We start from the raw sequence: 26756 nt of genomic DNA on the forward strand, positions 1-26756 counted from the left end.
AACAGGACAGAAACATCTGGACAATCCCAAACATCTAAACTGGGTCCAGATAAAGCTGAACAACATTTAGCTTCTGGATTGGCCATCTCCAGTCTCTGACCTCAACCCCGGTGAAAATGTACAGATCATAATTAAAATCAGGGCCTGACCCAGGAAACCAAGCAGACAGGTTCAATTTCAGCCAGAAGCTTCTTTATTATATTAACCCCGATCATTAGGGCCGGCCTGATGGTCTCTAAATGTCCTAAGGTCAGTTTCTGTTTAAACTGAAAAATCTTAAATCCCATTGGAATAAAACCTAAATCCTTCACCTCTCTGGATCTGGACCTGGTCTCCTCATCTGGAAACAAACTGTCGGATTTCTGTCTCCTGATGAAAACTGAAACCCTGGAGCTTTTTTCATTTTATATGATGATTAAATTATTCCCATGTAAAGATGCTAAAGTCTGATTTTCTTCTGCAACCCTCACACAGATAAGCTCCAGATCTGTTCTCCAAAGGCTGGATGAGAACAACCTGCCAATGTTTCTCCCTGACACCAGTCTGGCCCAGACGTTCATACAGAAGGTGTTGGACAAAGTCTAAACACAAGTCTGACGTGCTACAGAAACACAGCAGCTTCTGCCTAGATCAGAACCTTATTAAACAAACTGGCACCAGTACTGAGCTCCTCTGTGGCTTCTGCACAAGGATCTTCTGGTTCGGGTTCCTGGATAAGACAGATACAGGAAGACACCCTCCCTCAACCCCACCCCATTGTTTTAGGCATTGATATCTTCGGGGCAGGAAGTGAAACCGCAGAAACACTGCAGAGCTCACAGGTTTTTTATGCCTGGCACTAAAATACCTCGGAGCTGCTGGCATTCCCATCCCACATCCCTGTGCTCTAATCTCTCCTGTGGGGATTTCACTGACTTCCTCCCAACTTAAAAATACTGCAGCTGCCTTTCCTGTCCTAAACTGGAGTCATCAATCAATCCAGTTCAGTTTATTTATATAGCGCCAACTCACAACACAACGTCTCACTGCACTTTACAATAAAAAAATGTCTATCCAATCATCCAGACAGATTCCACATCAAGTACATCCATCCCAAATTAATCCTAACTATCAACCAGTCAGATTCAGTTATTTATTCAAATTGGATAAAAAGTTTTTCTATCTAAGGAAACCCAGCAGATTGCATCCAGTCAGTGACTTGCAGCATTCACTCCTCCTGGATGAGCATGTAGAGACAGTGGACAGTCACTGGCATTGATTTTAGAAAATGGGTCTCACCAAGCAATAAATACAAACACGCACATACACCTATCCCCCATTTTATCCATCCAGCATGGTTTGCAGCAGCCGGTAAACCAGGGTTGGGGACAGAGGAGGATTTCCTGCTGCAGAACCTTCCCCTAACATACCCAGCTTACTCTGACCCAGAGTAATCTGGACCTTTTTAAAATTCACAGGTAGAACAATGATGCAGGTTGAGGTCAGAGTGAAAATATTCACTTAATGTAGTGAGAGAATTATTTAGGTATGATGTTGCTAATGTATGCTCTATATTTTATGATGTTTTATGTTGCATGATGTACCATGGTGTATATATACACACCTACACTACAGTACATAGACTGGTTCTCCTGACAAAGAATCTGAAACTCAAGTACAGTTGAAGCTAAACGGAAAATAAATAAAAGAAATGTGCTGCATGAATGGAGTTTTTCCAATAAGTGTAAGTTTAGATTTTTCATGTACTTCATTTGAAAGTGTTTGCCGCTCAAAATGAATGTTCATTTCTTTCAGGATATTTGTATGACTGTTTATCCTAAATCTTGTTGAATTGCAGCGCTTCTTATGTGGTGGTTATTTCTCAAGTCAGATTTCATTGTTTTTGCATCCACCTCTGATTTATTTTCAGAAGCTTTTTACACAAATAGAATGACCAAAGTATTGCCAATACTTAAAATAATTCTACATAAGTTTGAGGAAAAGGTGCTTTTTGTTTGATGACCTCATTGGATTGCATTATGTCTTCCTAATGTTTACAAGGTGTGGTTAAAAAGATTTCTTCAAAGATATTGTTCTACAAACTGTTTAAGAACAGTTGACATACTTGAAGTTTACAATTGATTCATTTTTTGTGTATTGAAGTATTTTTATTTATACTTGGTAGATGATTTCAGCAAGTATTTTAAAGGCTAAACAAAGTTTACATTTATATTTATTCATTTTATATTTCCTTTGACAGACTCAATGTATTGTGGGATTTTTGTACATATTTATATATGAATATATTTTTTATTCTGGTGACTCGGTGTATTTGTTTGGCCAAATCCAATTTAAAAAAAAGCAGAAAACGTAGAATATTGTCTCTGTTATCGTAATCCAGCTGTTTAAAAAAATATATCCTGATATCATTTTCTGGCAATATTGCCCACCTCTAGTAGCAGTCTTGCATCATTCACCAGTCTGTCCTCTGTGCGTGCGTCCCTGTCAGACGGGAATGCTGAAGTGATGAATATAATGATGAAAATGATCAGTTGTCTCAGGGCATCCTCATCCTACCAGCATCGCATGCTAAGGGAATTAATGCCGATGCTGATGACCCTTTCCTCCACAATAATGTGAGATGGCTCAGCAAAGGGAGGGTAATAGCACGCTTCTGCTCCATTAGGATGGAAGTTGCATCATTTTTGGCAGAGCTTAGAAGTCAGAAGAAAAAACAGTTTTCTAACCTTTTAGAAAATAAGAGAATGGACAATGTGGCCTTTTTCCATTGATATCACCTCCATCTGAATGAACTGAATTTGTGACTACAGGGGAAGGACAATTCTGTCTCTGAGCTGATGACAGCCGTCCGCTCCTTCCAGAGGAAGCTTGAGGTGTTCAAGGAAGACCTGCAGGAAGAGAGTTTCCACTTCCCAGCACTACAAGAACAGGTTCAGGGGGGCAACATTTGTCCTTCTATGCTTATTTTATTGATAAGCTGATTCTAAACTTCAGCAACCGTCTTAGAAGCTTCAACTTTGGACCGCAGCTCAACTTGCTCATTCAGAACCCATTTCTCATCACAGATGTCAAGACATTCTCAGAGGAAGTGGCACAGCTTATTAAATGGGTAGATCATGGGCCTCTTCAGATGCAGCTGATTGATCTCCAAGCAGTTGTGGCCCTGGAAGAGCAGTTTGAGAGAACTCAACCTCCCACTTTCTGACTCCAAATGGTCCCTGAAACAACCTTCTCAGGTCTGAAGAAAGTAGCTATATACAGTGCCTTGCGAAAGTATTCGCCCCCTTTGAACTTTTCAACCTCTTGCCACATTTCAGGCTTCAAACATAAAAATATAAAATTATAATTTTTTGTGAAGAATCAACAACAAGTGGGACACAATCATGAAATGGAATGAAATTTATTGGATGTGTCAAACTTTTTTTACAAATAAAAAACCGAAAAGTGGGGCGTGTAATATTATTCGGCCCCCTTGCATTAATACTTTGTAGCGCCACCCTTTGCTGCAATTACAGCTGCAAGTCTCTTGGGGTTTGTTTCTATCAGTTTTCACATCAAGAGACTGAAATTCTTGTCCATTCTTCCTTTTAAAACAGCTGGAGCTCAGTGAGGTTGGATGGAGAGCGTTCATGAACATCAGTCTTCAGCTCTTTCCACAGATTCTCGATTGGAATCAGGTCTGGACTTTGACTAGGCCATTCCAACACCTGGATACGTTTATTTGTGAACCATTCTATTGTAGATTTGGCTTTATGTTTTGGATCATTGTCTTGTTGGAAGATAAATCTCTGTCCCAGTCTCAGGTCTCTTGCAGACTCCAACAGGTTTTCTTCCAGAATGGTCCTGTATTTGGCCCCATCCATCTTCCCATCAACTTTGACCATCTTCTCTGTCCCTGCTGATGAAAAGCAGGCCCAAACCATGATGCTGCCACCACCATGTTTGACAGTGGGGATGGTGTGTTCAGGGTGATGAGCTGTGTTGCTTTTACACCAAACATATCGTTTTCCATTGTGGCCAAACAGTTTGATTTTGGTTTCATCTGACCAGAGCACCTTCTTCCACATGTTTGGTGTGTCTCCCAGGTGGCTTGTGGCAAACTTTAAACGAGACTTTTTATGGATATCTTTGAGAAATTGCTTTCTTCTTGCCACTCTTCCATAAAGGCCAGATTTGTACAGTGTACGACTGATTGTTGTCCTATGGACAGACTCTCCCACCTCAGCTGTAGATCTCTGCAGTTCATCCAGAGTGATCATGGGCCTCTTGGCTGCATCTCTGATCAGTCTTCTCCTTGTTCGAGATGAAAGTTTAGAGGGACAGCCGGGTCTTGGTAGATTTGCAGTGGTCTGATACTCCTTCCATTTCAATATGATTGCTTGCACAGTGCTCCTTGGGATGTTTAAAGCTTGGGAAATCTTTTTGTATCTAAATCCAGCTTTAAACTTCTCCACAACAGTATCTCAGACCTGCCTGGTGTGTTCCTTGGTCTTCATCAGAATCAGAATCAGAATCAGCTTTATTGCCAAGTTCGTACATACAAACAAGGAATTTGTCTCCGGTCCACTTTGCTCTTTGGTTTTGTTTTTGCATTACAGAATATACATATTTACAATTTACACATATATAATAAAAAGGTGCATTTGCAACATCTGTCTGCTGTTGTTCTGTTCTCTATTAAATGTTCATCAGAGAAACATCCTGGAGGAAGAAACTGTCTCTGTGGTGGCTGGTTTTAGTGAACAGTGCTCTGTAGCGCCACCTGAAGGTAAAGCTCTGAACAGTTTATGTGCAGGGTGTGTGGGGTCTGCAGAGATGTTAGCAGCTCTTTTCCTGACCCTTGACCTGTATAAGTCCTGGATGGAGGGAAGGTCAGCTCTGATTATTCTCTCTGCAGTCCTGATTATTCGTTGCAGTCTGGACCTGTCCTGTTTGGTGGATGAACCAAACTAGACTGAGATGGATGAAGACAGGACAGACTGAATGATGGCAGTGGAGAAGATGACCAGCAGCTCCTGTGGAAGGTTGAACTTCTTGAGTTGCCTCAGGAAGTACAGTCTCTGCTGGACCTTCTTTCGAACAGTATCTATGTGTGAAGACCATCTCAGGTCCTCAGAGATGGTGGTTCCTAAGAACCTGAAGTGGTCCACGGCCGATAGTGTTGTTGAGGATGGTGAGGGGGGTGTATGGGGGTGGTGTTCTCCGTAAGTCCACCACCATTTCCACAGTCTTGAGTGGGTTGAGTTCAAGGTAGTTCTGACCGCACCAGTGTATCAGCCGATCCACCTGCTGTCTGTATGCAGACTCATCACCGTCCTGGATCAGTCCAATGACAGTGGTGTCGTCTGCAAACTTCAGGAGTTTCATGGACGAGTCCGATGAGGTGCAGTCATTTGTGTACAGAGAGAAGAGCAGTGGGGATAGAACACACCCCTGGGGGTCACCAGTACTTATTGATCTGGATCGGGAGAAGATGCTCCCCAGTCTCACCTGCTGCTGTCGGTCCGTCAGGAAGCTGTTGATCCACTGACAGGTGGAGGCTGGGACGTTGAGCTGGGTGAGCTTCTGGTGGAGGATGTCTGGTATGATGGTGTTGAAGGTGGAGCTGAAGTCTACAAACAGGATCCTGGCGTACGTCCCTGGATGGTCGAGGTGTTGCAGGATGAAGTGTAGACCTAAGTTAACAGCATCATGATGCTCTCTGCGCTTTGAACAGAACCCTGAGACTATCACAGAGCAGGTGCATTTATACAGAGACTTGATTACACACAGGTGGATTATATTTATCATCATCAGTCATTTGAGACAACATTGGATCATTCAGAGATCCTCACAGAACCTCTGGAGTCAGTTTGCTGCACTGAAAGTAAAGGGGCTGAATAATATTACACGCCCCACTTTTCAGTTTTTTATCTGTTAAAAAAGTTTGACACATCCAATAAATTTCATTCCACTTCATGATTGTGTCCCACTTGTTGATTCTTCACAAAAAATTAGAATTTTATATCTTTATGTTTGAAGCCTGAAATGTGGCAAGAGGTTGAAAAGTTCAAGGGGGACGAATACTTTCACAAGGCTCTGTACATCCTGATCATCTTTGGCTCCACACACAACCATGAAGCAGCAGCCATGTCTACAATGAACATTATCAAAACTAAATATCAATCAAGACTCACCAATGGACACTAATTAACATATGTGTATGGATTTGACTCATTCAAGCCCAGGTTTAAAGTTCTGGAAGGAGAACCTCAACCTCATTTTTCCTACCGAGTAAAAAATGGAGGGAACTCAATACAAAATATGAAGAAAATGAGCTCCTAAAGTTGTTAAATTTTATCATCTGGAAGCCTGTTGAGATTGTTGATGTAAAACAAAAAGAGAACTTCCCAGCTTTTTTTTCATATTCTGAATTTTAACAATCATACTATTTATATTTTCCTATTTGCAAACATAGCCCTAATTTGTATTTAGTAAATGAAGGAAAATTGCCCATATGGACAGTTTATATATATGTGTGTGTGTGTTCAGTTCTATGATATGTAACAATATAACAACAATAAATACTATGAAAACATTTTTTGAGTTGAAATTAATTAACTTGACTTGAGTCTAAGGTATTGATCATATGCAGAAGATGAGACAGCTACTTAAATATATATCACATTGAATAATTATATCATAAAAATCTTCCAGAGCCGTGCTTAAGCAAATTTTCTTTAAATGGACCTTTTTTAGTTCTGGTTGAATGGCCCTGATCTATGTTGCATGATGTTCTGTGTGGTTCTTATTGAGTTGTGAAGGTAATTTATTCAGCAGCTTCTTTGACTTTGCTTCAGTTCTTGTCATTGTTTTGTCAGCAGGTGTCCTGGATGAAATGATCAGACAGATGAAGTGAACTTCACCCTGACCGGGACCTCTCTGAACGCGGGTCATTTCTGTAAGACAATATTTGTGCCAGTTCTTCATGAGCCACAAGCTAAGCATCCAACCACAGCCGTCCCTCAGCCAGAGATCCCTCAGAACCAGCAATCTGCAAATTAGCACAACTAACATTTTTACACACTTGGGTCAGTTACATGCTGAGAAGGTCCACCAGTGTCCCAGCTTCAACTGCCTCAGGTTCAGACCTGTTTCAGGTGAGTAGGTCCAAAAGCAGAGAAAACTATTGAAATCTTTTCTACACCCTCCTGTCTAACAGCTATTCTCTTCAACTGAACCTCAACCTTCTTTAGATATCAACCTCACAGTGTTTTTGGGAACTGGACTTTCAAAACCTTCTCCATGTGTCAGAACCAAGGTACAAAACCTACCCTCAGCTGCCTCCCTGTCATTACAGTTAGCCTAATATCAGGGATACTGGTGGGATTTCAAAGCCCATCTGTCCTGGGAACACCTTGGGATGCCCAAGAATGAACTGGAGAAGGACATCTGGGGTTCCCGCTGGGAACTGTTGCCCTGCAACCCAATCTCAGCTAAGTGGGAGATGGATGGGTGGATGGATGGACAGTGATGGACCTAATTTTATATTTTATTGTTCAGAATAAGAAGTTCATGCAGCTCCTGAGTTGCTGAAGGTTTCTTATATCTGCAGCCTGGAGGATGTTTTATTGCTGCTCTGGCCTTTTAGGCAGTTTGTCAAAGGTTGATGTTTTATTGACTATGTAGGTTTAGTCATAGTATCATTTCCTATCTTTGCTTAAATTAGATCAAATCTCACTTTGTTTAGCTTAAATTACTAAATTGATTATAGGAGGGATTTTTTTTCAGTGTATCTAAAATAATCTGGACTCTTAACAGCAGATCTGACAACATCATATTGGCTGTAGACCAGAGATGCAAAAGCTCTGGTCTTTAAGAAATCAAAGCTGTTTGAGTTGATTGTAATTCACATGAATATCAATAAATATGACCAACCAACCTGGGATCAGGCAGAACCAGAGGATAAAATGAAGCTGTGTGGAAACAGGTCCTGCTTTTCTCCTGGTGTTCCTCCTAATGCTGTTTTGCTGTTCTCCTTGTGTTTTCTTCCTGCTGGTGTTACTTCATTTCTTCTCCAGTAATTCCCAGTTTTACTGGAAATCTGATGTTGTCAGCACTGAACCCAGCACTGAATTTCAATGAGAATCATCACACCTCTTCAGACAATCAGGAGGCCAAATTTCTGCTTCTCCAGTCAGCTGGAGGGTTTCCAGCTGTGCTCTGTAATGAGCCGTCACAGCTTCAGGCAGGCCTCTAAATCATCCATTATTTACCACCCACAGCCCTCAAGACCAGCTCTCATATTCCTGTTCCACTTCCTGTTTTACTTTGAAGGGTCCTTTATTACACACATCCTGCCTCATCTTTTTGTCCGCCTGCATGTTTCAAATATTTTATTCCATGTTATAACATGTTCTTGAGCACATTTCCTCTTCTGTGATGCAGCACTGACCCAGAAAAGTCCAGCAGAGATATTAGAGCAACATCTGCTGAATTCAAAACCACATCTTCTCCAGGGGCATCCATCATTTTCCACAAGACAATGGAAAACCGCATTACAAAGCTCTGGCAGACGAAGAGGAAGGTTCCGCTGCTGGACTGCTCTGTCCCCAGCATGGAATTTAACAACCAGAAACGTGGTGATGGCTCTGTAATGCTGGAGACCTGGAACTCTTCAAGGCTTGGGATTCTCTATGCCATCCAGGGAGAAATAATGGCAGCATAACAGAGTTGCGAAATGCCCCTAAAATAACTTTTTTTGGAAACTTGAAGTGCAGGAACGAAAGGAGTTGTTCTAATGAAGCTTTAAAGACAGATGAGGAAATCTCTACCAACTGAGATAAAGAGTAAGTCTGGGAATCTGCAGCAGATCTGTCTGTATGCGGAGACCTGTTGAACTTCAGGATAATCAGGTGACTAGAACTACCCAGAACCGAACAGAAGTGCTCTGACTCCAGGTTGGAAAGTGTTGAACAGGTAGGTTATTAAGTGTGTGGTCTGCTCAGTGTGCAGCGGCTCTGCATAAACATTACATCCTTCAGCAACAATGAGCCCAGTTTAGCCGGTGCTGATTAAACAAAGTGGTCACTAGAGACGGAGTGCTGCTGGAGCAGCAGAACGCATTAATCGACATCCTCACATTCCTGTTCTTCAATTATTTGCCTGTGCTCAGGAACATGGATGCAGAACATTTCTTGGTTTAAATCTTTCAATGGACCTGTCCTGACCTGTCTCCAGAGTTGCCTTCAGGTCCACATGGATTCAATTCAATTCAATTCAGTTTATTTATATAGCACCAATTCACAACACATGTCGTCTCAAGGTTCTTCACAACAGTCAGGTTCATACATTCCTATTAATTGTAACCATTGAACAGTTCAGTCAGATTCAGTTATTTATTCAAATTGGATAAAAAGTTTTTCTATCAAAGGAAACCCAGCAGATTACATCCAGTCAGTGACTTGCAGCATTCACTCCTCCTGGATGAGCATGTAGAGACAGTGGACAGTCACTGGTGTTGACTTTGCAGCAATCCCTCATACTGAGCATGCATGTAGCGACAGTGGAGAGGAAAAACTCCCTTTTAACAGGAAGAAACCTCCAGCAGAACCAGAACCAGGCTCAGTGTGAGCGGCCATCTGCCACGACCGACCTAAGGTTCTAAGCATATAAATTCAGTTTTTCACAAAAATTTCCCATCAGAGGAGGTGGTGTACTGACTGAAGCTGCAGGTGACAGAAGATGTAAGTAGGGGAGACTGATAGATGCCTGTCCCTGCTGGACCTGGTACCAACATGGTCCAATCTTGTTCCGACAGTTTTCAGAACTTTGTCAATACGAGACAATAAAAAGAAAAAAGTGAAAAAATCAATAAATAAGTAAAAACTTCATGATCCATCAGCTGGGTCCGGCCCCATCCGACTCAGTGAAACTGACCAACATCTTCCTGGATAAGAACAAATTTCCAAGATTTGGGAAAGCTAAAGAGCTCATCTTCATTTTCCTTCAAGATGTCCACCATTAGCTAATACCACCCCCCTGTGGTGATATTTCACATAAATTCTAATCCACTGATGGCACTCAGTTGGGTTTTTTAAATTCTCAGTTCAGACTTGAATGATTAATGAAAAGATCCTGGATCCACTCCATCAGCTTTAATCCAGAGAAAGGTAAAGTTCCACCCACAACATGTTAGCTGTTATAACTGATCAGACAGATCCAGGATGAAGATTTGGGCTTGACCTCCAGGTCAGATTCACTCTGCGGAAGTCTGTTTTGAGAACCATTAACTGGGAATTTTGAACCCGGAACTCTGACCTGAGAACCTCTGACTGACTGAAAGCCCGATGGGATTTAATGTGGGATTTGGACCTACAGTAAAACCTTTGTGGCTTTCAGAAACCTGGATCCAGTTTCTTGTCAGAGGTAAATCCCTGATGTTAATGATGAAATGCAACTTTTAAAAAGAATCCGTGTTTCCCACCATTTTCCATGGTGCCAGTGACGCACCGAGGCATGATGTCATCATGCTTTAGAAACAGATTGCAGCAGATTAATCTTTAACCATGGCCAGGTGGAAAGGAACAGCTGCAGTGAGGAGGAACCGGGGTCCAGAGCACAACCTTGTAGGAACATTTGTTCTGGATGATCGGCTGCAGTTTTGCCGCCACAACGAGGCGAGTGACCTTAGAACGAAGGTGGGATCCAGAGACAAGATCCCTGCACAGCTTTCCCAAAACAGCACTTTGTTCCAAAGGTTCAGCAGGAACCAGGCACCTAAGAGGGACCGGTCCAACATACTGCCACCTGAATGAATATTGGCTTGGATTTATTTAAGAAACAGAAAGTGAAATTCCTTTTCAACAAGAACCAGAACATTCTCGGGCCTGTTCTCTCATTTCAGAACAATAATTCCAAAATTAGACTCACTGCCTTCCTCTGTTTGCTGCCTCCTATGCACAGAAGATTCCAGAAAACAAAGTTTTGGATCATCTCTGTTTATTCTGATGTCCAACGTCCATCTGAAGAGAACCAGAACCAGACAAGGGCTATATGGATTAGGTTGGTCCAGTGAGCCTTCTTCATATTCTGATCCTTTTAGGTTCCCTCTGCAGCACCACATTGGCTCCCCACATCCACAACCATGTTGATGGACGAATAGCTCAGTCCTAATACTGCATAAGTGGGTTCTTCAGTAAAAGGTTGAAGTCATGTATTTTAGGTTCAATTCAGTTAGGTTTGAAAATACCAGAACCCCATGGCTGCAGTGAGTCATCAGGCCGGGTTCTGATAAAAAGGACACAAATACACATGGTTAAACAACCACTCTGCTCGGTTCTGACTCTCTGTTCCTGCTGGGATTTATCAGCTGCATCATACAGCTGTTGTTGATGAGGTTGTCTCTGCAGTTGCTGGTCCGATCGGATCAGATTATAGCACCAGAACACCGAACCAGGACACCAACAGCATCACAGAGTCAGATTCCAACGAAGACACTGGGCAGGACTGCTGTTGGGAAGCATGAATACAGACTGCATCATATACAAACAGCTCAGATTCATTTATTTTACAGAACTAAGAGACTTGATGGCTCCTCACAGACCCATTCCACTCAAACTGCAGGAGGTTCTGATATGACAAACAGTACTTCACTCCAGTTTCATGCTGATCTGTCAGCGGAGATAACATAACTGGACCTCTGATTCTGATCACCATTTCCTGACAGGATGTACAAAAAGGATTTAAAATGTTTAACATCTGATTCTCTAAATCTGCTGGATTTTCATCTCGTTCCACTGCCTTTGTTGTATTTCTATGTAGCTGAAGGCCCTACTCTCCTGAACTATAAACTCTGTTCAAGACACTTCAGTTGTGCACCATCTCATGACAGAACCAGACATTTACTGTACATTACTGCAGATTGCAGTTGGTAACTATAAACACTTGTAACACCATCCATCAGAACCTCCTCAGCTCATTCCTTTTGATGTAGAGGAACAATAAATCTACTGTGAGCTCCTCCTGGATGATGGAGCTCCTCTCTTTATCTTCATGGCAGAACCCTGCCACCCTACAGAGGACGCTCCTGTCAGCTGCATGGATTCGGGATCTGGTTCCTTCCCCATTAAATAAGACCTGAGCCAATCTAGAGAAACCACATGAATCCCGATCCAGGTCTCTAGACGGGAAAGGAGAATTTGATGGTGCACTGTATCAAAGGCAGCTGTTAGATCCAACAGAACCAAAAAAACATAGTGACCAGTATCTGTGGCAAAAAGAACATTTTTAAAAACCTTCAGCAGTCTCAGTACAGTGGTGGGTTTTAAAATTGGACTGAAATAGCTTAAAAACCTTGTTCTAATCCAAGAAAAAACTTAAATTATGATAAATAATCTTCTCCAGAATCTTGGAGAGGAAATAAAGTTTAGAAAGTGACCTAAATCTAAAGAGTTAAAGCCTGCAGCAAGAGGATTATGTTACTATAATTGAGTCAACACCTAATTATTTAAATTTCCACATACCTCGAAGTACTGAGCAAGGAGGAGTAGCAACCATCTTTCAGTCTGATTTATTGATTAGTCCCAGACCAATTAAAAGCTACAACTCCTTAGTTTTCTTCATCCAAATTGCAAAGCACTAAACCCATTTCTGCTTGTTGTTTTGCATTGTCCACCAGGCCTTTACTCTCACTTTTTAGATTAGTTCTTTGATTTCTTATCTGATTTAGTGTTAAATACCGATTATAGCGGGGGATTTTAGCTTTCATTTTGAAAGTGATAGCCTAAATATAACCTTAAATCGTATCCTAGACTCAATTAGCTTGCTCAAAACATCTGCAGACCTACCCTATTTTGTCTTCATATTTTGGACCTTGTGCTGACATTTGGCATTAAGTGTGAAGAGATAACAGGATTTCCTCATAACCCTGTCCTGTCTAACCATTTTTTTCAGTTTAATTTATCTGAGTACTCCACAAATGAAAGAAAAGTTCATAATAGATCATTATCAGACGATGCTGTAACAACTATTAAAGAATCAGTTCCATTTTTAATTTCCTCATTATCAAAGAAAAACACAGATGAGGGCAATAATTCTTCTCCTTCACAAATCGATTCTCTTGTTCATAGTGTTACTTCCTCAATGCGAGGTGCATTAGACAATGTAGCCCCCTTAAAAAATAAGGTAATTATTTATAGGAGGCTGGTATTCTCATTAAATTCGGAGCTGCATAGAAAATTGGAGAGAAAATGGTGCTCCATAAAACTAAAAGAGTCCTACTTAATCTGGAAATATAGTCTACTGTTGTATAAATAGACACTACACCAAGCTAGAACAGCTTATTTCTCATCATTAATAGAAAAAAACAGGAATAATCCTAGGTGTCTTTTAGTACAGTTGATAAACCTACAGAGTCATAGCTCTGTTGAGCCATCCATTCCCCCAGCTCTCAGCAGTAATGAGTTTGTGATTCTTTAGAAATAAAATAGATTCTATTAAACATTAAATCACTGGCATCCTCCAGAACATGATAACTTCATCCTCAGTAAGTGAGAGAACATTGGAGAATCTGTGTTTGAACTGTGAGAGTAGACTGAAAACCTCAAACTGGTCAAAAACAGCCAAGCAAGTGACAGAGATGGAAGGGAAGTAGAAAGAAGGAGAAAAGAGGGTTCTAATGTTCACAACTTTATCAACAAAAAAGCTAAAAAGAATTCTCACACACTTCAGTCGAGCACTCCAGACAGGTTGATTGTGGAGGCTTGAGGACAGAGTTTACAACGTTCTCAGCAATACGGAGCACGTTCTAAACAATCCGGAGCCAATCCTAAACAATCTGGAGTGTGTTCTCAGCAATCCAAAGCGCGTTCTCAGCAATCCGGAGGGTGTTCTCAGCAATCCAGAGTGTGTTCTCAGCAATCCGGAGCCAATCCTAAACAATCTGGAGTGTGTTCTCAGCAATCCAAAGCGCGTTCTCAGCAATCCGGAGGGTGTTCTCAGCAATCCAGAGTGTGTTCTCTGCAATCCGGAACGCATTCTCTGCAATCCGGAGCGCGTTCTCTACAATCCGGAGCACGTTCCAAGCAAACCAGAGTGTGTTCTCAGCAATCCAGAGCGCGTTCTCAGCAATCCGGAGCACGTTTTTACACTTTCCACTTCTTTGGGATTCTTGGATGTTTTATTTTGGAGGCCCTCTGGTTCCGTCTGGTGCTATTGTTCTGTTGGCTTATTGTATCATTTATTTAACCTCTTCAATGTTCAGTAATTGTAGCGTTTATTGACTGAAGCTCAGGCTGATTATTTGAAGGTTGACGTTTTTTGTATTAAAAACACTTTTCTTTTATTGGTCGGATGAAATATGCTAATTTTGTGAGATAGGAATTTTGGGTTTTCATGAGCTGTATGCCAAAATCATCCGTATTAAGACAATAAAAGACCTGAAATATTTCAGTTAGTGTGCAATGAATCTAAAATATATGAATGTTAAATTTTCATCATGACATTATGGAAAATAATTAACTTTATCACAATATGCTAATATTTTGAGAAGGACCTGTATACAAGGTTTCTCCAAAAAAAATATGCAACAGTGAGTGTGAGGAGCCACAGACCTGCCCCCCTGGACCTGGGACAGATACGGAGGAGATCCGAGCCAAAGACATCCAAAGACCCCCCAGAGCACAGGAACCCCAGGAGAACCACCGCGTGGACTACCGCAACCCCCCCAAAGAGGAGCAGGGGAGAGTCCCAGGGAAACCACCCAGCAGCCAGAGTGCAGAAGCCCCAGGGAGATGCAGCAACGAGCCCACAGGCCCCACCGGCAGCAGTCTATGCCAGAGCAGATCCAGCCATGGGCCCAGAGACCCGAGACCTATCACTCCCCAAGCAGAGGTCTGACAGAGCCCAGGGGTCCAGGCCCTGGCAAGCAGCCACCGGGAGTGAGCCGGCACACCTAATTTAATTAATCTCAGCGCGCCATGTTAGTAACTGCACAGCATTTCTCTTTTGTGTTATACGTTTTTCCTTTCCTGTATAATCTAATCTAATTTTGATTCCTGTTTTTGATCCTAATTTTTATAGTTTTTAGTCCTTTTGTTTTTGTGATGTATGAACCTTCATGCGTCCTTTTTGCTTTACTGCTGACACACCTAATTTTCCCCATTGTGAGACAATAAAGGATATTTCGAAACACAGCTAAGGGCTTGATCACCTGGTTACCATATTTACTGTCAGAGAAAAGAAGAACCAATCAGTGTGAGGATCTGAGCAACTTCAACCAGAACTGCGATGGTTAGCTCCACATCTGGAGCTCTGATGGATGTTTATGCTCTGCAGGGAAGGAGAACCAAAGAACCAGGGAACCGACGAGTGCTGGGAAAACCTTCTGAGAGCATTCCTGTTCCAGCTCAAAATGGTTGTCTAACAGCTGCTAGTTGTCCACCATGTTCCTTCGGTGTTCCTGTCTAATGTGGCTTTAGCATTGAAAGGTTTCTCCTTTCCCTCATGAGATCAGAACCAATCAGAAGGCAGCCTGCTCAGCTCTTTCTAAGAACTTCAGGACAGACGTCACAGTTGGTCGGCAGTGTGGGTAAGGAGCAGCAAGAGGAGGTAAAATTAGCCCGAGCGTGTTTAACAGGAAATTCCTGCAGATCTGATATCGGAGCGGAGTGTCTGTGGAAGGCGGCGGGTCGGTGACCTTGGTTAATAAATGCCCAGATGGGAAGTTACAGGCTGCTTTGCAGAGAGATGTACATCCCCACATAGAGGAAGATGCAGGCTGTTTTGTTGCTGTAAGATTGCAGATTCCTCCAGATAAACATGATGGAAAACCTGGAATTCCCAAAAAACATTTACAGAGAACCATTGGATGACATCACCACAAAAACATCCGAGGACAGAAAAGGATTCAATTACTTCATAAAAACATTGGATCTATGGATCAATGCAGTTTGATTTCATTCAATTAAACTTTAGCAAGGAAAGAAAACTGTTCAGAAAGTTTCCTTTATGTGATTTCCAGCTATTCTCCTCTGTATCTGAGGATCTATTTTAAGCAGTCTTACTGATCCAATAGCACATTAAAGCTTCCCATAATCTGGAATATTTCAGAAGTATTATTATGATATAACTGAAGAGAAAAATACCGGTGTGATGGAAATTCTTTTATTAAGTGTTCCACAGTGTGTGACCTTTGGTTTACCTCACTTCTGTGAACATCTGTGTTAGAGGGAGTAAGCTGTAAAAGCCATTATCAGAAGTTTAATGGTTAAAACCCACAGTTAGGATGATGTGTTGGGAAGGACAGATGGGTTCCCAGATAACTTTGTCACCTACGAACCCGAGAAGGGTCTGGGGTCGTAAAACACAGACTCTTTGAAGTTGAGATAACACTGTCATGTTCTGGTATAAATACTGTCTGTAAATGTTGATCAGGGCTCTGTTTCACTGACTAACCTCAGTGTCAGGGTCTTCAAATGCTGAATGCCTTTGAATAAAACTTAGAAAGACAAAGTCCGGATTTTCTCTTGTTATGAGTCAACTTCTACCCACTTTGATACTTTGATAAGAAAACACCGGTTTCAAACTCTGTTCCATCTTCACTTTTTCTTGAAGTACATCTGCAGCTTCTAGAAAATCTAAGAGCACAGATTTTTCATCTGAGGTAGATTCCTTATTTTACCCCTCCCTGGGCTGCCACCTTACCGTGGTGGAGGGGTTTGAGTGTCCCAATGATCCTAGGAGCTATGTTGTCAGGGGCTTTATGCCCTGGTAGGGTCACCCAAGGCAAACAGGTCCTAGGTGAGGGATCAGACAAAGCGTTGCCCATGGACCCCTTATGAGGATTACCATAAATGGAAACCGTGTTCTCTCACCCGGATGCTGTTCACCGGGGCCCCACTCTGGAGCCAGGCCTGGAGGTGGGGCACGCTGGTGAGTGCCTGGTGCCCGGGCTTTCACCCATGGAGCCTGGGCAGGCACGGCTCGAAGAGGAAACATGGGTCCCCCTTCCAATGGGCTCACCACCTGTGGGAGGGGCCAAAGGGGTCGGGTGCAATGTGGTATGGGTGGCGGTCGAAGGCGGAGAACTTGGCAGTCTGATCCTCGGCTGCAGAAGCTGGCTCTTGGGACACAGAATGTCACCTCTCTGGTGGGGAAGGAACCTGAGTTGGTGTGCAAAGTAGAGAGGTTCCGGCTAGAAATAGTCGGGCTCACCTCGACACACAGCTCTGGCTCTGGTACCGGTCTCCTTGAGAGGGGTTGGACACTCTTCCACTCTGAAGTTGCCCAAGGTGAGAGGCGCCGAGCAGGGGTGGACATACTTGTTGCTCCCCATCTCGGCACCTGTACGTTGGGGTTCACTCCGGTGAACAAGGGTTTAGCCAGCCTCTGCCTATGGGTGGGGGGACGGGTTCTGACTGTTGTTTATGCTTATGCACCAAACAGCAGTTCAGAATACCCACCCTCTTTGGAGTCCTTGGAGGCGTGTTTGAGAGCGCCCCTCCAGGGGACTCCGTGGTTCTACTGAGGGACTTTAACGCTCATATTGGCAATGACAGTGAGACCTGGAGGGATGTGGTTGGGAAGGATGGCCCTCCGTTCTGAACCCGAGTGGTGTTTTTTTATTGGACTTCTGTGCTCATCATGGATTGTCCATAACTAACACCATGTTCAAGCATAAGGGTGTCCACATGTGCTCTTAGCACCAGGACACTAGGCCGCAGTTTGATGATCGACTTTATTGCGCTACACCAGGCTCACCGTGGTGGAGGACTTGCGGCTGTACATTGAGACATGCAAAATGCTGGAAATCAGGATCCTGAGATCCTGTCCAACACCATTTATTCTATTGTTGCTCCATCAGTTCTCCAAGCCCATGCAACAAATAAAACAGACAGCAATCATTTTCTTTCATGTTTCTGGTAATAAGGTCAAGAATGTGAGGGCAAATACATTTCCAGCAACTTCTAATGGCTCTTCTCCTGATGTGTCTCTTCACACCAGATCTTTCTGCCCTTGCAGACAGACGGAAGCAATCCTCTTGTCCCACTACACTGTTTAAGAACAATATTCATCTTTTCCACTATTGTAGAGCCATTTAATAACTTCATGCATGACAAATGTGGTTCCCAGCTTTTGAGACATACAATTGTTGGACCAGTATTTAAAAAGCATAATCTAGACCCAACAGAATTGAGAAACTTTAAACCAATTTCTGAACTACCATTTTTATCACAATTACTGGTAAAAGTTGTTGCAGACCAATTTTCCACAATTTTAGAAAAACAGGACATATTTGTCAAATTCCATCAGGTTTCCAAAGGATGCAATCCACAGAAACTGCCTTCCTTAAGGTTTCCAGTGATCTCCTGACATCAGCTGATTCCGGACATTAAACAGTCCTGGTTTTATTGGATCTGTCCCCTGCCTGTTGACACTGTTGATCACAAGATTTTGATTAGGAGAGTTCAAAATCAAATTGGGTCGCCTGGATCTGTCCTCAAACATTACCTTTCATACCTTTCTGACCGAAGTTTTAGTGTTTCTGGGAATGGGATTGTGTCAGACACAACCAAGTTGTCTTGTGATGTACCTCAGGGTTCTGTTTGGGACAGATTCTATTTATCCTATACCTACCTAAGTGTAGAACAGAACAGATGTTGGAGTGACAGCAGAGGTCTGAGAGACATCGATCTGACAGCGACCAGAAGGAATCCTGATGTTCACCTGAAAATGTTTTGATCCTTGGAAGGAAATCATCCAACTGTTTCAGCCCATTCATTCACCCAGTCATTCACCTATTCCTCCACCCAGTCATCCACGTATTCATCCACCCAGTCATCCACCCAGTACTCGTACTTGTCATCTTCCGCTTATCCGGGACCGGGTCGCGGGGGTAGCAGACTCAGCAGAGAAGCCCAGACGTCCCTCTCCCCAGAAACCTCGTCCAGCTCCTCCGGGTGGAGCCCAAGGCGTTCCCAGGCCAGGCGAGAGACATAGTCCCTCCAGCGTGTCCTGGGCCGTCCCCTGGGCCTCCTCCTGGTGGGACGTGCCTGGAACACCTCCCGAGGAAGGCGTCCAGGAGGCATCCGGTATAGATGCCCGAGCCACCTCAACTGGCTCCTCTCGATGTGGAGGAGCAGCAGCTCTACTCCGAGCAGCTCCTGGATGGCCGAACTCCACACCCTATCTCTAAGGGAGTGCCCGGCCACCCTACGGAGGAAGCTCATTTCAGCCGCTTGTATCCGGGATCTCGTTCTTTCTGTCATGACCCAAAGTTCATGGCCATAGGTGAGGGTAGGAACGTAGACCGACCGGTAAATTGAGACCCGTCAGCCGTCAGCCGCCTCAGGAGTCCCACAAGCCAACCACAGCCGATAGGCCTCCTTCTTCAGCTTGACAGCATCCCTTACTGCCGGTGTCCACCACTGGGTTCGGGGATTGCCGCCGCGACAGGCACCGCAGACCTTACGGCCGCAGCTACGGGCAGCAGCATTGGCAATAGATGCGGAGAACATGGTCCACTCGGACTCTATGTCTCCAGCATCCCCCGGGATCTGGTCAAAGCTCTCGGAGGTGGGAGTTGAATACATCCCTGGCCGAGGGCTCCACCAGACGTTCCCAGCAGACCCTCACTATGCGCTTGGGCCTGCCAAGTCTGTCCGGCTTTCTCCTCCTCCAGCGGATCCAACTCTCCACCAGGTGGTGATCAGTGGACAGCTCAGCCCCTCTCTTCACCCGAGTGTCCAAAACATGCGGCCGAAGGTTTGATGATACGACAACAAAGTCGATCATCGACCTCCTGCCTAGGGTGTCCTGGTGCCAAGTGCACTGATGGACACCCTTATGCTTGAACATGGTGTTCATTATGGACAATCCATGACTAGCACAGAAGTCCAATAACAAAACACCACTCAGATTCAGATCGGGGAGGCCATTCCTCCCGATCACGCCTCTCCAGGTGTCACTGTCGTTTCCCACGTGGGCGTTGAAGTCCCCCAGCAGAATAATGGAGTCCCCGGGAGGGGCACTATCCAGCACCCCCGACAGTGACACCAAGAAGGCCGGGTACTCCACACTACCGCTCGGCCCGTAGGCCGAGACCTATCCCCAACCCGAAGGCGCAGGGATACGACCCTCTCATCCACTAGGGTAAACCCCAACACGAGATGGCTGAGATGGGGGGCAACAAGCAAACCCACACCAGCCCGCCGCCTCTCCCCATGGGCCACTCCAGAGTAGAAGAGAGTCCAACCCCTCTCAAGGAGATGGGTTCTAGAGATGGAGGCGAGCCCGACTATTTCTAGTCGATATCTCTCGACCTCCCGCACAAGCTCAGGCTCCTTCCCCCCCAGCGAGGTGACATTCCACGTCCCTAGAGCCAGCCTAACCTTCGACCGCCACCCAATTGTCTTTGCACTGGTCCCTCATGGTTCCCCCTGCAGATGGTGGGTCCACTGGGGGATGGCCTTGCGTCTCTCATTTGGGCTTGGCCCGGCCGGGTCCCGCGAGGAGCGACCCGGCCACCAGGCGCTCTCTAGCGAGTCCCGACCCCAGTCCTGGCTCCAGGGTGGGACCCTGGACGATATTTACGTCCTCATGAGGGATTCTTGAACCACTCTTTGTCTGACCCGTCACCTAGAGCCTGTTTGCCATGGGAGACCCTACCAGGGGCATTTAGGCCCCAGACAACATAGCCACCCAGTCATCCACCTAGTGATCCATTTATTCATTCATCCTTTCATCCACACACTGACAGTTGTAAGGTGCACTCTAGCCACAGCTGTCCTGAGCCAGACTGCCATACAATCGGCACCACCGGGCCCTCTGACCAACATCAGCAGGTGAAGTGTCTTGCCCAAGAACACAACTGAGATGGACGGAGTTGGGATTTGACCCGGCAACCCACTGGTAAGAAGAGGAGCCCCTACCACCTGAGCGATGGTAGGTAAGCAACAGAGGAAGAGCATCTGATTAAAGAGGAGTGTGTAAGAACTATCATCAAACACTGATATGTTTCAGTCAAATTCTGGGAAGAACTTCATGCTGATATAAGCATCTGTAGCAGACTGAAGATCTCTGATATCAAGGGTTCTGTTTTTAGATCTTTACTAGTTTTCCGAGACGTCAGATGTTTGTGTCAAAGCAGCAAGGACCATAAAAACATTTCAGGAATTAAAATCAAGATCAAAACTTGACTGTTACGTGTCTGTTTTGTTTCAGTACTATGATCGTTTCTTCCTCAACTTCCAAAAATGGATTCAGACTGAATGCAGGAAGAAACCGACCCCAAAACATCTTGCCGGAAGTTTTTCCTGCAGCAGTGTTTCAGGTATTATTCCACTTTTAATAGTTTTAGTGTTTCCTCACAGCTTCGAGGACTGCAGCCTTATACCCTGATGCTGAATTTCCACTGCATCCTCAGCAGTTTCCTTTCCAACTCTGAGTGGACTGTCTGGCTGCAGACCCATCGATCCGGCTCATATTTCCTCTTGCTGCAGGATGAGGAGGAGGAGAATGGGCTTAGGCAGGGATCAGGAGCTAATGTTACATCTGACAACATGTTGGGAACAAAATGCAGAGATGGACCAGAACAAGCTTAGAGATGGGCTCATAATAACAGTTGATTCTGAGCCTTTACAGATCCCATAGACTCCAGGTGTATGTCAGAGGAACCAAGCTAATGCAGTTATTACAGATTATCATGTTAATAAATCCAATTCTCTGTGGGGTTTGGGATACGTTTACTGTGGGAACGTCGTGTCCCCTAAACATCCGCTTTTCAGAGAGTCTGCTGACTCCATGTGTGTTGGAGTCACCTGCAGATGGTGGATCCAATCCATAAGGGTTCATAGCAGAAACAAATGGTGACTTTCCACATTCAGAGTAGAACTTCATGTGGGCCCATCATGTGGAGGAGGTCAGAGGGTCAGAGGGTGATGACCAATACTCACAAAGTGATCCACCTGGAAACTGGTTCCATAAAGACATATACTGCTAATGATGGTTGGGACTCCATCATTCAAGCATTCCTCCAGAACCAGGAAGGTTCTGTTCCATCTGAACACGCTCATCTCCCCTTAGAAATTAAATATCCAATAATCGTCCAGCCTCTAACCACTCCCGCCAGAATGGAGCGCTCATCTGTGTCAGAACCAAAGTCCACTGTGAGAGAGAGCAGCTCCTAAAGATCCAACTTCTCCTGGTTACTGATCACCTGACAGGTCACCGAGCAGAAGTACTCTGAATACTCTGCGGGACTACTCCGATTATTGTGCTACCAGGTTGGTCAGAACATTTTGTTGACTGCAGCTGTTTGTTGGACTAAAAGGAAGGAGATCCTCCCTGCATGGAGAACACATCTCCATCTAAATCTCTAGCTGCCAAGTGTCTGATGCTAAGCATTTAAACTTTTAGTTGCATGGTTGTTGTCTTCAGAATCTGATTGGTCTGATGTACTGGACCATCAGAGACGGTTCAGCACATACTGGAAAGGACTATCAATACAAGCTTTTATACCTGTCTTTTCCTAATTGATACACCAGTTGAATGAAGACAAAACCTCCTGCGAATCTTCACAATAAAAGCCCTACCATATGTTTCCTCTGCTTATAAACCAGCTGGATGACTTTATGCTGGAAAACATCTCAATGTTGGGTGCACCATCAGTCAGGCTCTGCAGACAGCAGTTGGCAGCTCTCTCATTGTGGATCTCTGTCTCGTCTTAAGCTGAATAAACTATTTTTCTGTTGTAATTTACATCTTTTATCATTTTATCTTCATTTATATGTTGTAAAATAATTAATGCTGCATGAAATCTCTAACCCTGTTGGACAGGATTTTGAGTTCCCCTCTTTGATCCTGAAAGCTGAAGGTCCAAACTGCATGGAAACCAGCTGGATGAAGTGTGTTTGGAATAATCATGGAGTCTGTAGCCGAAATATTCCCAACAAACCGGTTCTGCTGCAGGCTCTGTGCAGCAACAGTGTGTTGGCTAAATAAAAATCTGACAAAACATCCAATCATACATGAGCTGGAGACAACAGTCAGACATCTGTTAAATGTTTAAAATTAGAAGAAAAAGATGATCAATATGACTATGAACGTCGAATATTGATCATCAGGATGGATGGATGTTTTATAGGTCTGTAGGGTTCTGTTTACCTGCAGCTCTCTGCCCTGATTTGTGGCCACCTCATTGTATACATTATGGAGTTCTGTTTGTGAAACAGGAACTGTGGAATAATAAAAGCTGAGCTCAGCGAAGACCTCTGACCTCATGTATCTCTGAGTTCTGAAAAGCAGCTCAGACTCCAACCCGTCTCAGTTGCTCGGAGCTTTGAGCCAACTGTCGGACTGGGCTCATTCCCAGAAGTATCAGCGGGAACACGATGAGTTTCATCCCTGGAGATGTTAAAGTGCCTGATTCCCATTAAATTTCCCTCGGACTGTAAGAAAGATCCAATCCATTCCGGTTCTAAGGACACAGAACATCAGCACACTGTTCCCACCTGCTTCATATTGATCCAAGTCACTGAAACACGAAAGACCTGCAGTGGAGAAAAATTACACCAAGCTGGGCTTCACAGGAAACCAGAACCAGTCAATTAATACAGATGGTTCTGAGTCACATGGATCTGGGTCAGGTGGTTCGGGTAACTGACAGTGAGGAGTTTCAGGATTTAGGATTTAACCTTAATGGTGAGAAGAAACCCTGGAAAAGGAACCTTAAAGTAAATGTTTCTGGATCAAACTTTAGTTTTTTAGGACCGATCCCATCCATCTGGCCCAGCTGCAGCCCTTTCAGAACTGAAAGCTGAATATCTGGGTGATCTTTAGCTGAACCAAAATACCGGACCTCTGACTAATATTCTGGAAATAACCCAAAGAAATAAAACTTATTCCAGGGTTTTCCTCTTTACATGCGCAGCACACCGTGTAATCTGTGTAATCACCATTCAAAACAAAGCGGTTCCACAGCAAATTGATGGGTCACAACAGAACCGGGCCAGCCTCCTGCTATGAAACCACCTGAATGTGTCAGGCTCGGGTCACGTGACCTGTTGTTGGAACAGGAAGAGGGACTCACCGCGGCCACTGCTCTGGATGTCAGTGAGGATCTGCGAGTAGTTGATGGGTGTCTTGCTCTCCTCAAACACGCTGTCCTGGGTGCTGATGTTGATGTTCTTCAGCTCCGTGTACAGACCCTCCATGGCGAAGTAGCACGGCCGGTCGTCCACCTTGTTGTCGCTGAACATCAGTGTCACGTGTTCCCTCCAGCCGAAGTTCTGACAGATTTGCAGGCCAAACCGCCCCAGCTTCTTGTGGGTGGGGCCTGTGTTGGTGATGGAGGGGTAGATGCCGCCGTAGAATGCCACAGCCGGAGCACCCGCCGTGATCATTGGCACCTCCCAGTGGGTGGTGAACAAGCCAACAGGGGAGGAAGTGTAGGAGCAGCCGGGTCCAATAAATGCCCACGGATCATAGGCCAACTTCAGGTCTACGGCCACTAGGGGAGCCACTGACTCGGAGCAGATTCCGTTCTCGTCCTCGCTGCTTTTGAAGGCGTAGGTGAGGTGGTGGTCAGGCAGCAAGGTAGGGTCGGAGTTGACGGTCCTGATGGCCCGTTCCACGGCGGGACCAACTCGAGGCCATGCCCAAGGGTAATTCATGTTGCTTCGTGGGAGAATAACCGCCAGCGTGATGTTCTGCTGTGGTTGCCGGGCCCGGTGTGCACGGACGTGGCGCCTCATACTGCGCCGTCGAGGCTCTCGCCCAGCAGACGGGCCTATCAGGAAGAGCAGAATCATCAGAAGAGTACAGGCCTCCTTGCCCCAGAACATCTTTGCCGAGTTGGTAGTCCTCTTCCAAAGTGGGTCAATCAGAACCTGTGGATAAGAACACACTGTGACTAAATATCAGACAAGATGGCATCTGCAAAGAAAACTCAGAGCTGACCCACCAGAACCTTCTTCACAACTCAGGAGTTAAAGACTCGATCCAATGAGCTGGACCTGGTTCTCCATTTTATCACCAACTGAGCTGGACTGTGCTGTGGTCCAATTTGGAAACGGTCACTGTCCTGAGAAGCTTTGGTTCTGAGCTCACTTCACAAATTTAACTGAAATTAAAACTTTTATTTTAATTAGAAAACTTGTTCAGAACGGATCAACTTGTTATGTGGAGCAGAATGTGGGTCAAAGACTGATACGGTGTGAACATGAAATCCGGATCCAGAACAAGGTCCAGGCTGCTGTGCTGAGAGGAACCGAATATTCAGGACAGAAGTCCATCAGGAGGTTCTTTACTGGGGTAGGACTGGAATAGGAACCCAGATGATGTGTTTAAGCTTCTCTGGTAACTAAATAGAAGCAGAGCAACAACCTCTCAGGGTCAGGTTTTCTGTTTCTGACCACAGAACCTGAAGCCCGTCTGTGACTTCAGACGGGCTTAAGAAGCAGCTTCATTAACAAACACCAGGATCAGAACACAAACCCAGATTGTGATGGTCCAATAACAATTATGACATCATCACTAAAACACATTTAAAACTTGTAATTCTTTGAATAAATTAGCTCAACAAAAAACAGTAGTGAACCAGTTTAAGTTGGAGCTACAGTGGGGAACTATGAACATGAACTAGTTCAATTTTAATCTCTATGAACTAATCTGAACATCACAGATTAAGAAAGAAGAGTAAATATTCCCAGGCTGACCCTGGAAATGAATGATGTGGAAACCTTCCTGCCTCCATTCAGGCTGGTTGTTTCTTGGCTCTTACAGGCTTCCATATCTGATGGCTGCTGCCACACATTAATAATCAATTCCCAAAATGATGAACACCTGATCCTACCTTAGTTCCTCCCCGTCCTCCTACTCATCCTGAAGGAAACTGATCTGCGGCACGGAAATCCCAGAAAGTAGCAAGAAAGCTCCCCTCCTGTCTGTAGAGAGATACTGCAGGAAACTTTGAGGTTTCTCAGACTCTCAGGTGAGTTCACCTGTCAGACACCGGGGGCCCGCCGCGTGCAAGCAGCGCGAGCATTGTCCGCAGACAGGTACAGACGGACAGAGCAGATTTCCACTGGAGCTGCTCCTTCAGCTGGAGATCCTGCTGGACTGACCGAGAGGCAGAGATCAGAGGAGGAGGCGCTGAGGGGGAGGAGGCAGACATGACTCAGGAAGGGAAGAACAATAGAAGCAGCTGCCCTGACCTATGGTGGGGGGGGGGCACGACTAAAACATCCTGAGGTGCTGCTCAGAGCGCTCCGACAGCGCCCCCTGTTGGAGTGATCCAGGAGCACCGCAGGAATTCATGGATGGATGAACGCTCGGTCCAGTCCCTGCTTTGGTACCTGTATGTGGGCTGTTTTGTTGCTTTTTACTTGGGACATGGGTAGGAACATGATCAGATCTTTGCAAACTGTTTTTTTTTTTTCTCTTTTTCTCTCTTGTTTTTCCTTTCAAATCTGGTTCTCAGAAAGGAGATTGGTGCAATCACTGAAGAGTACTGCAAAAGTGGAAAACAATAAAAATACATAAAAGGCTGCTATGAGATTTGTTAGCTGTAATTTAAAGGACTTAAATGGGCCTGTAAAAAGAGCTAGAATATTCAACCATCTTAAGTATTTAAAATGTGATGTTGCATTTTTTCTGGAAACCCACCTACTGGTCAAAGATCAACATAGACTAAAAAGAGGTTGGGTGCACCATCTGTTTCATTCTAATCTTAATTCCAGATTAATTCCAGAATGGTTCTGCCATTTTGTTGCACAAAA

At 44.5% G+C, this 26756-nt stretch overlaps 1 protein-coding gene across 2 annotated transcripts in view; it reads right to left on the reverse strand.

Moving 5' to 3' along the window:
• The window catches only part of LOC124865756 (atrial natriuretic peptide receptor 1-like), an 88907-nt gene extending 62729 nt beyond the window's left edge, over positions 1-26178 (reverse strand). Inside the window, exons 1-2 of one of the 2 annotated variants that reach the window (XM_047361132.1) lie at positions 25832-26178; positions 24068-24866 (exon numbers count right to left, since the gene is read on the reverse strand). In XM_047361132.1, the coding sequence (XP_047217088.1) occupies positions 24068-24821 (754 nt within the window). In that variant the 5' untranslated portion in view covers positions 24822-24866; positions 25832-26178. The remainder of the gene's footprint in view (positions 1-24067; positions 24867-25831) is intronic. The other variant, XM_047361131.1, reaches the window with a different exon arrangement.
• Between the last annotated feature and the right edge of the window lie 578 nt (positions 26179-26756).

The sequence above is a fragment of the Girardinichthys multiradiatus genome, chromosome 3 (genome assembly GCF_021462225.1).
Source record: "Girardinichthys multiradiatus isolate DD_20200921_A chromosome 3, DD_fGirMul_XY1, whole genome shotgun sequence".
NCBI classification, from domain to species: domain Eukaryota; kingdom Metazoa; phylum Chordata; class Actinopteri; order Cyprinodontiformes; family Goodeidae; genus Girardinichthys; species Girardinichthys multiradiatus.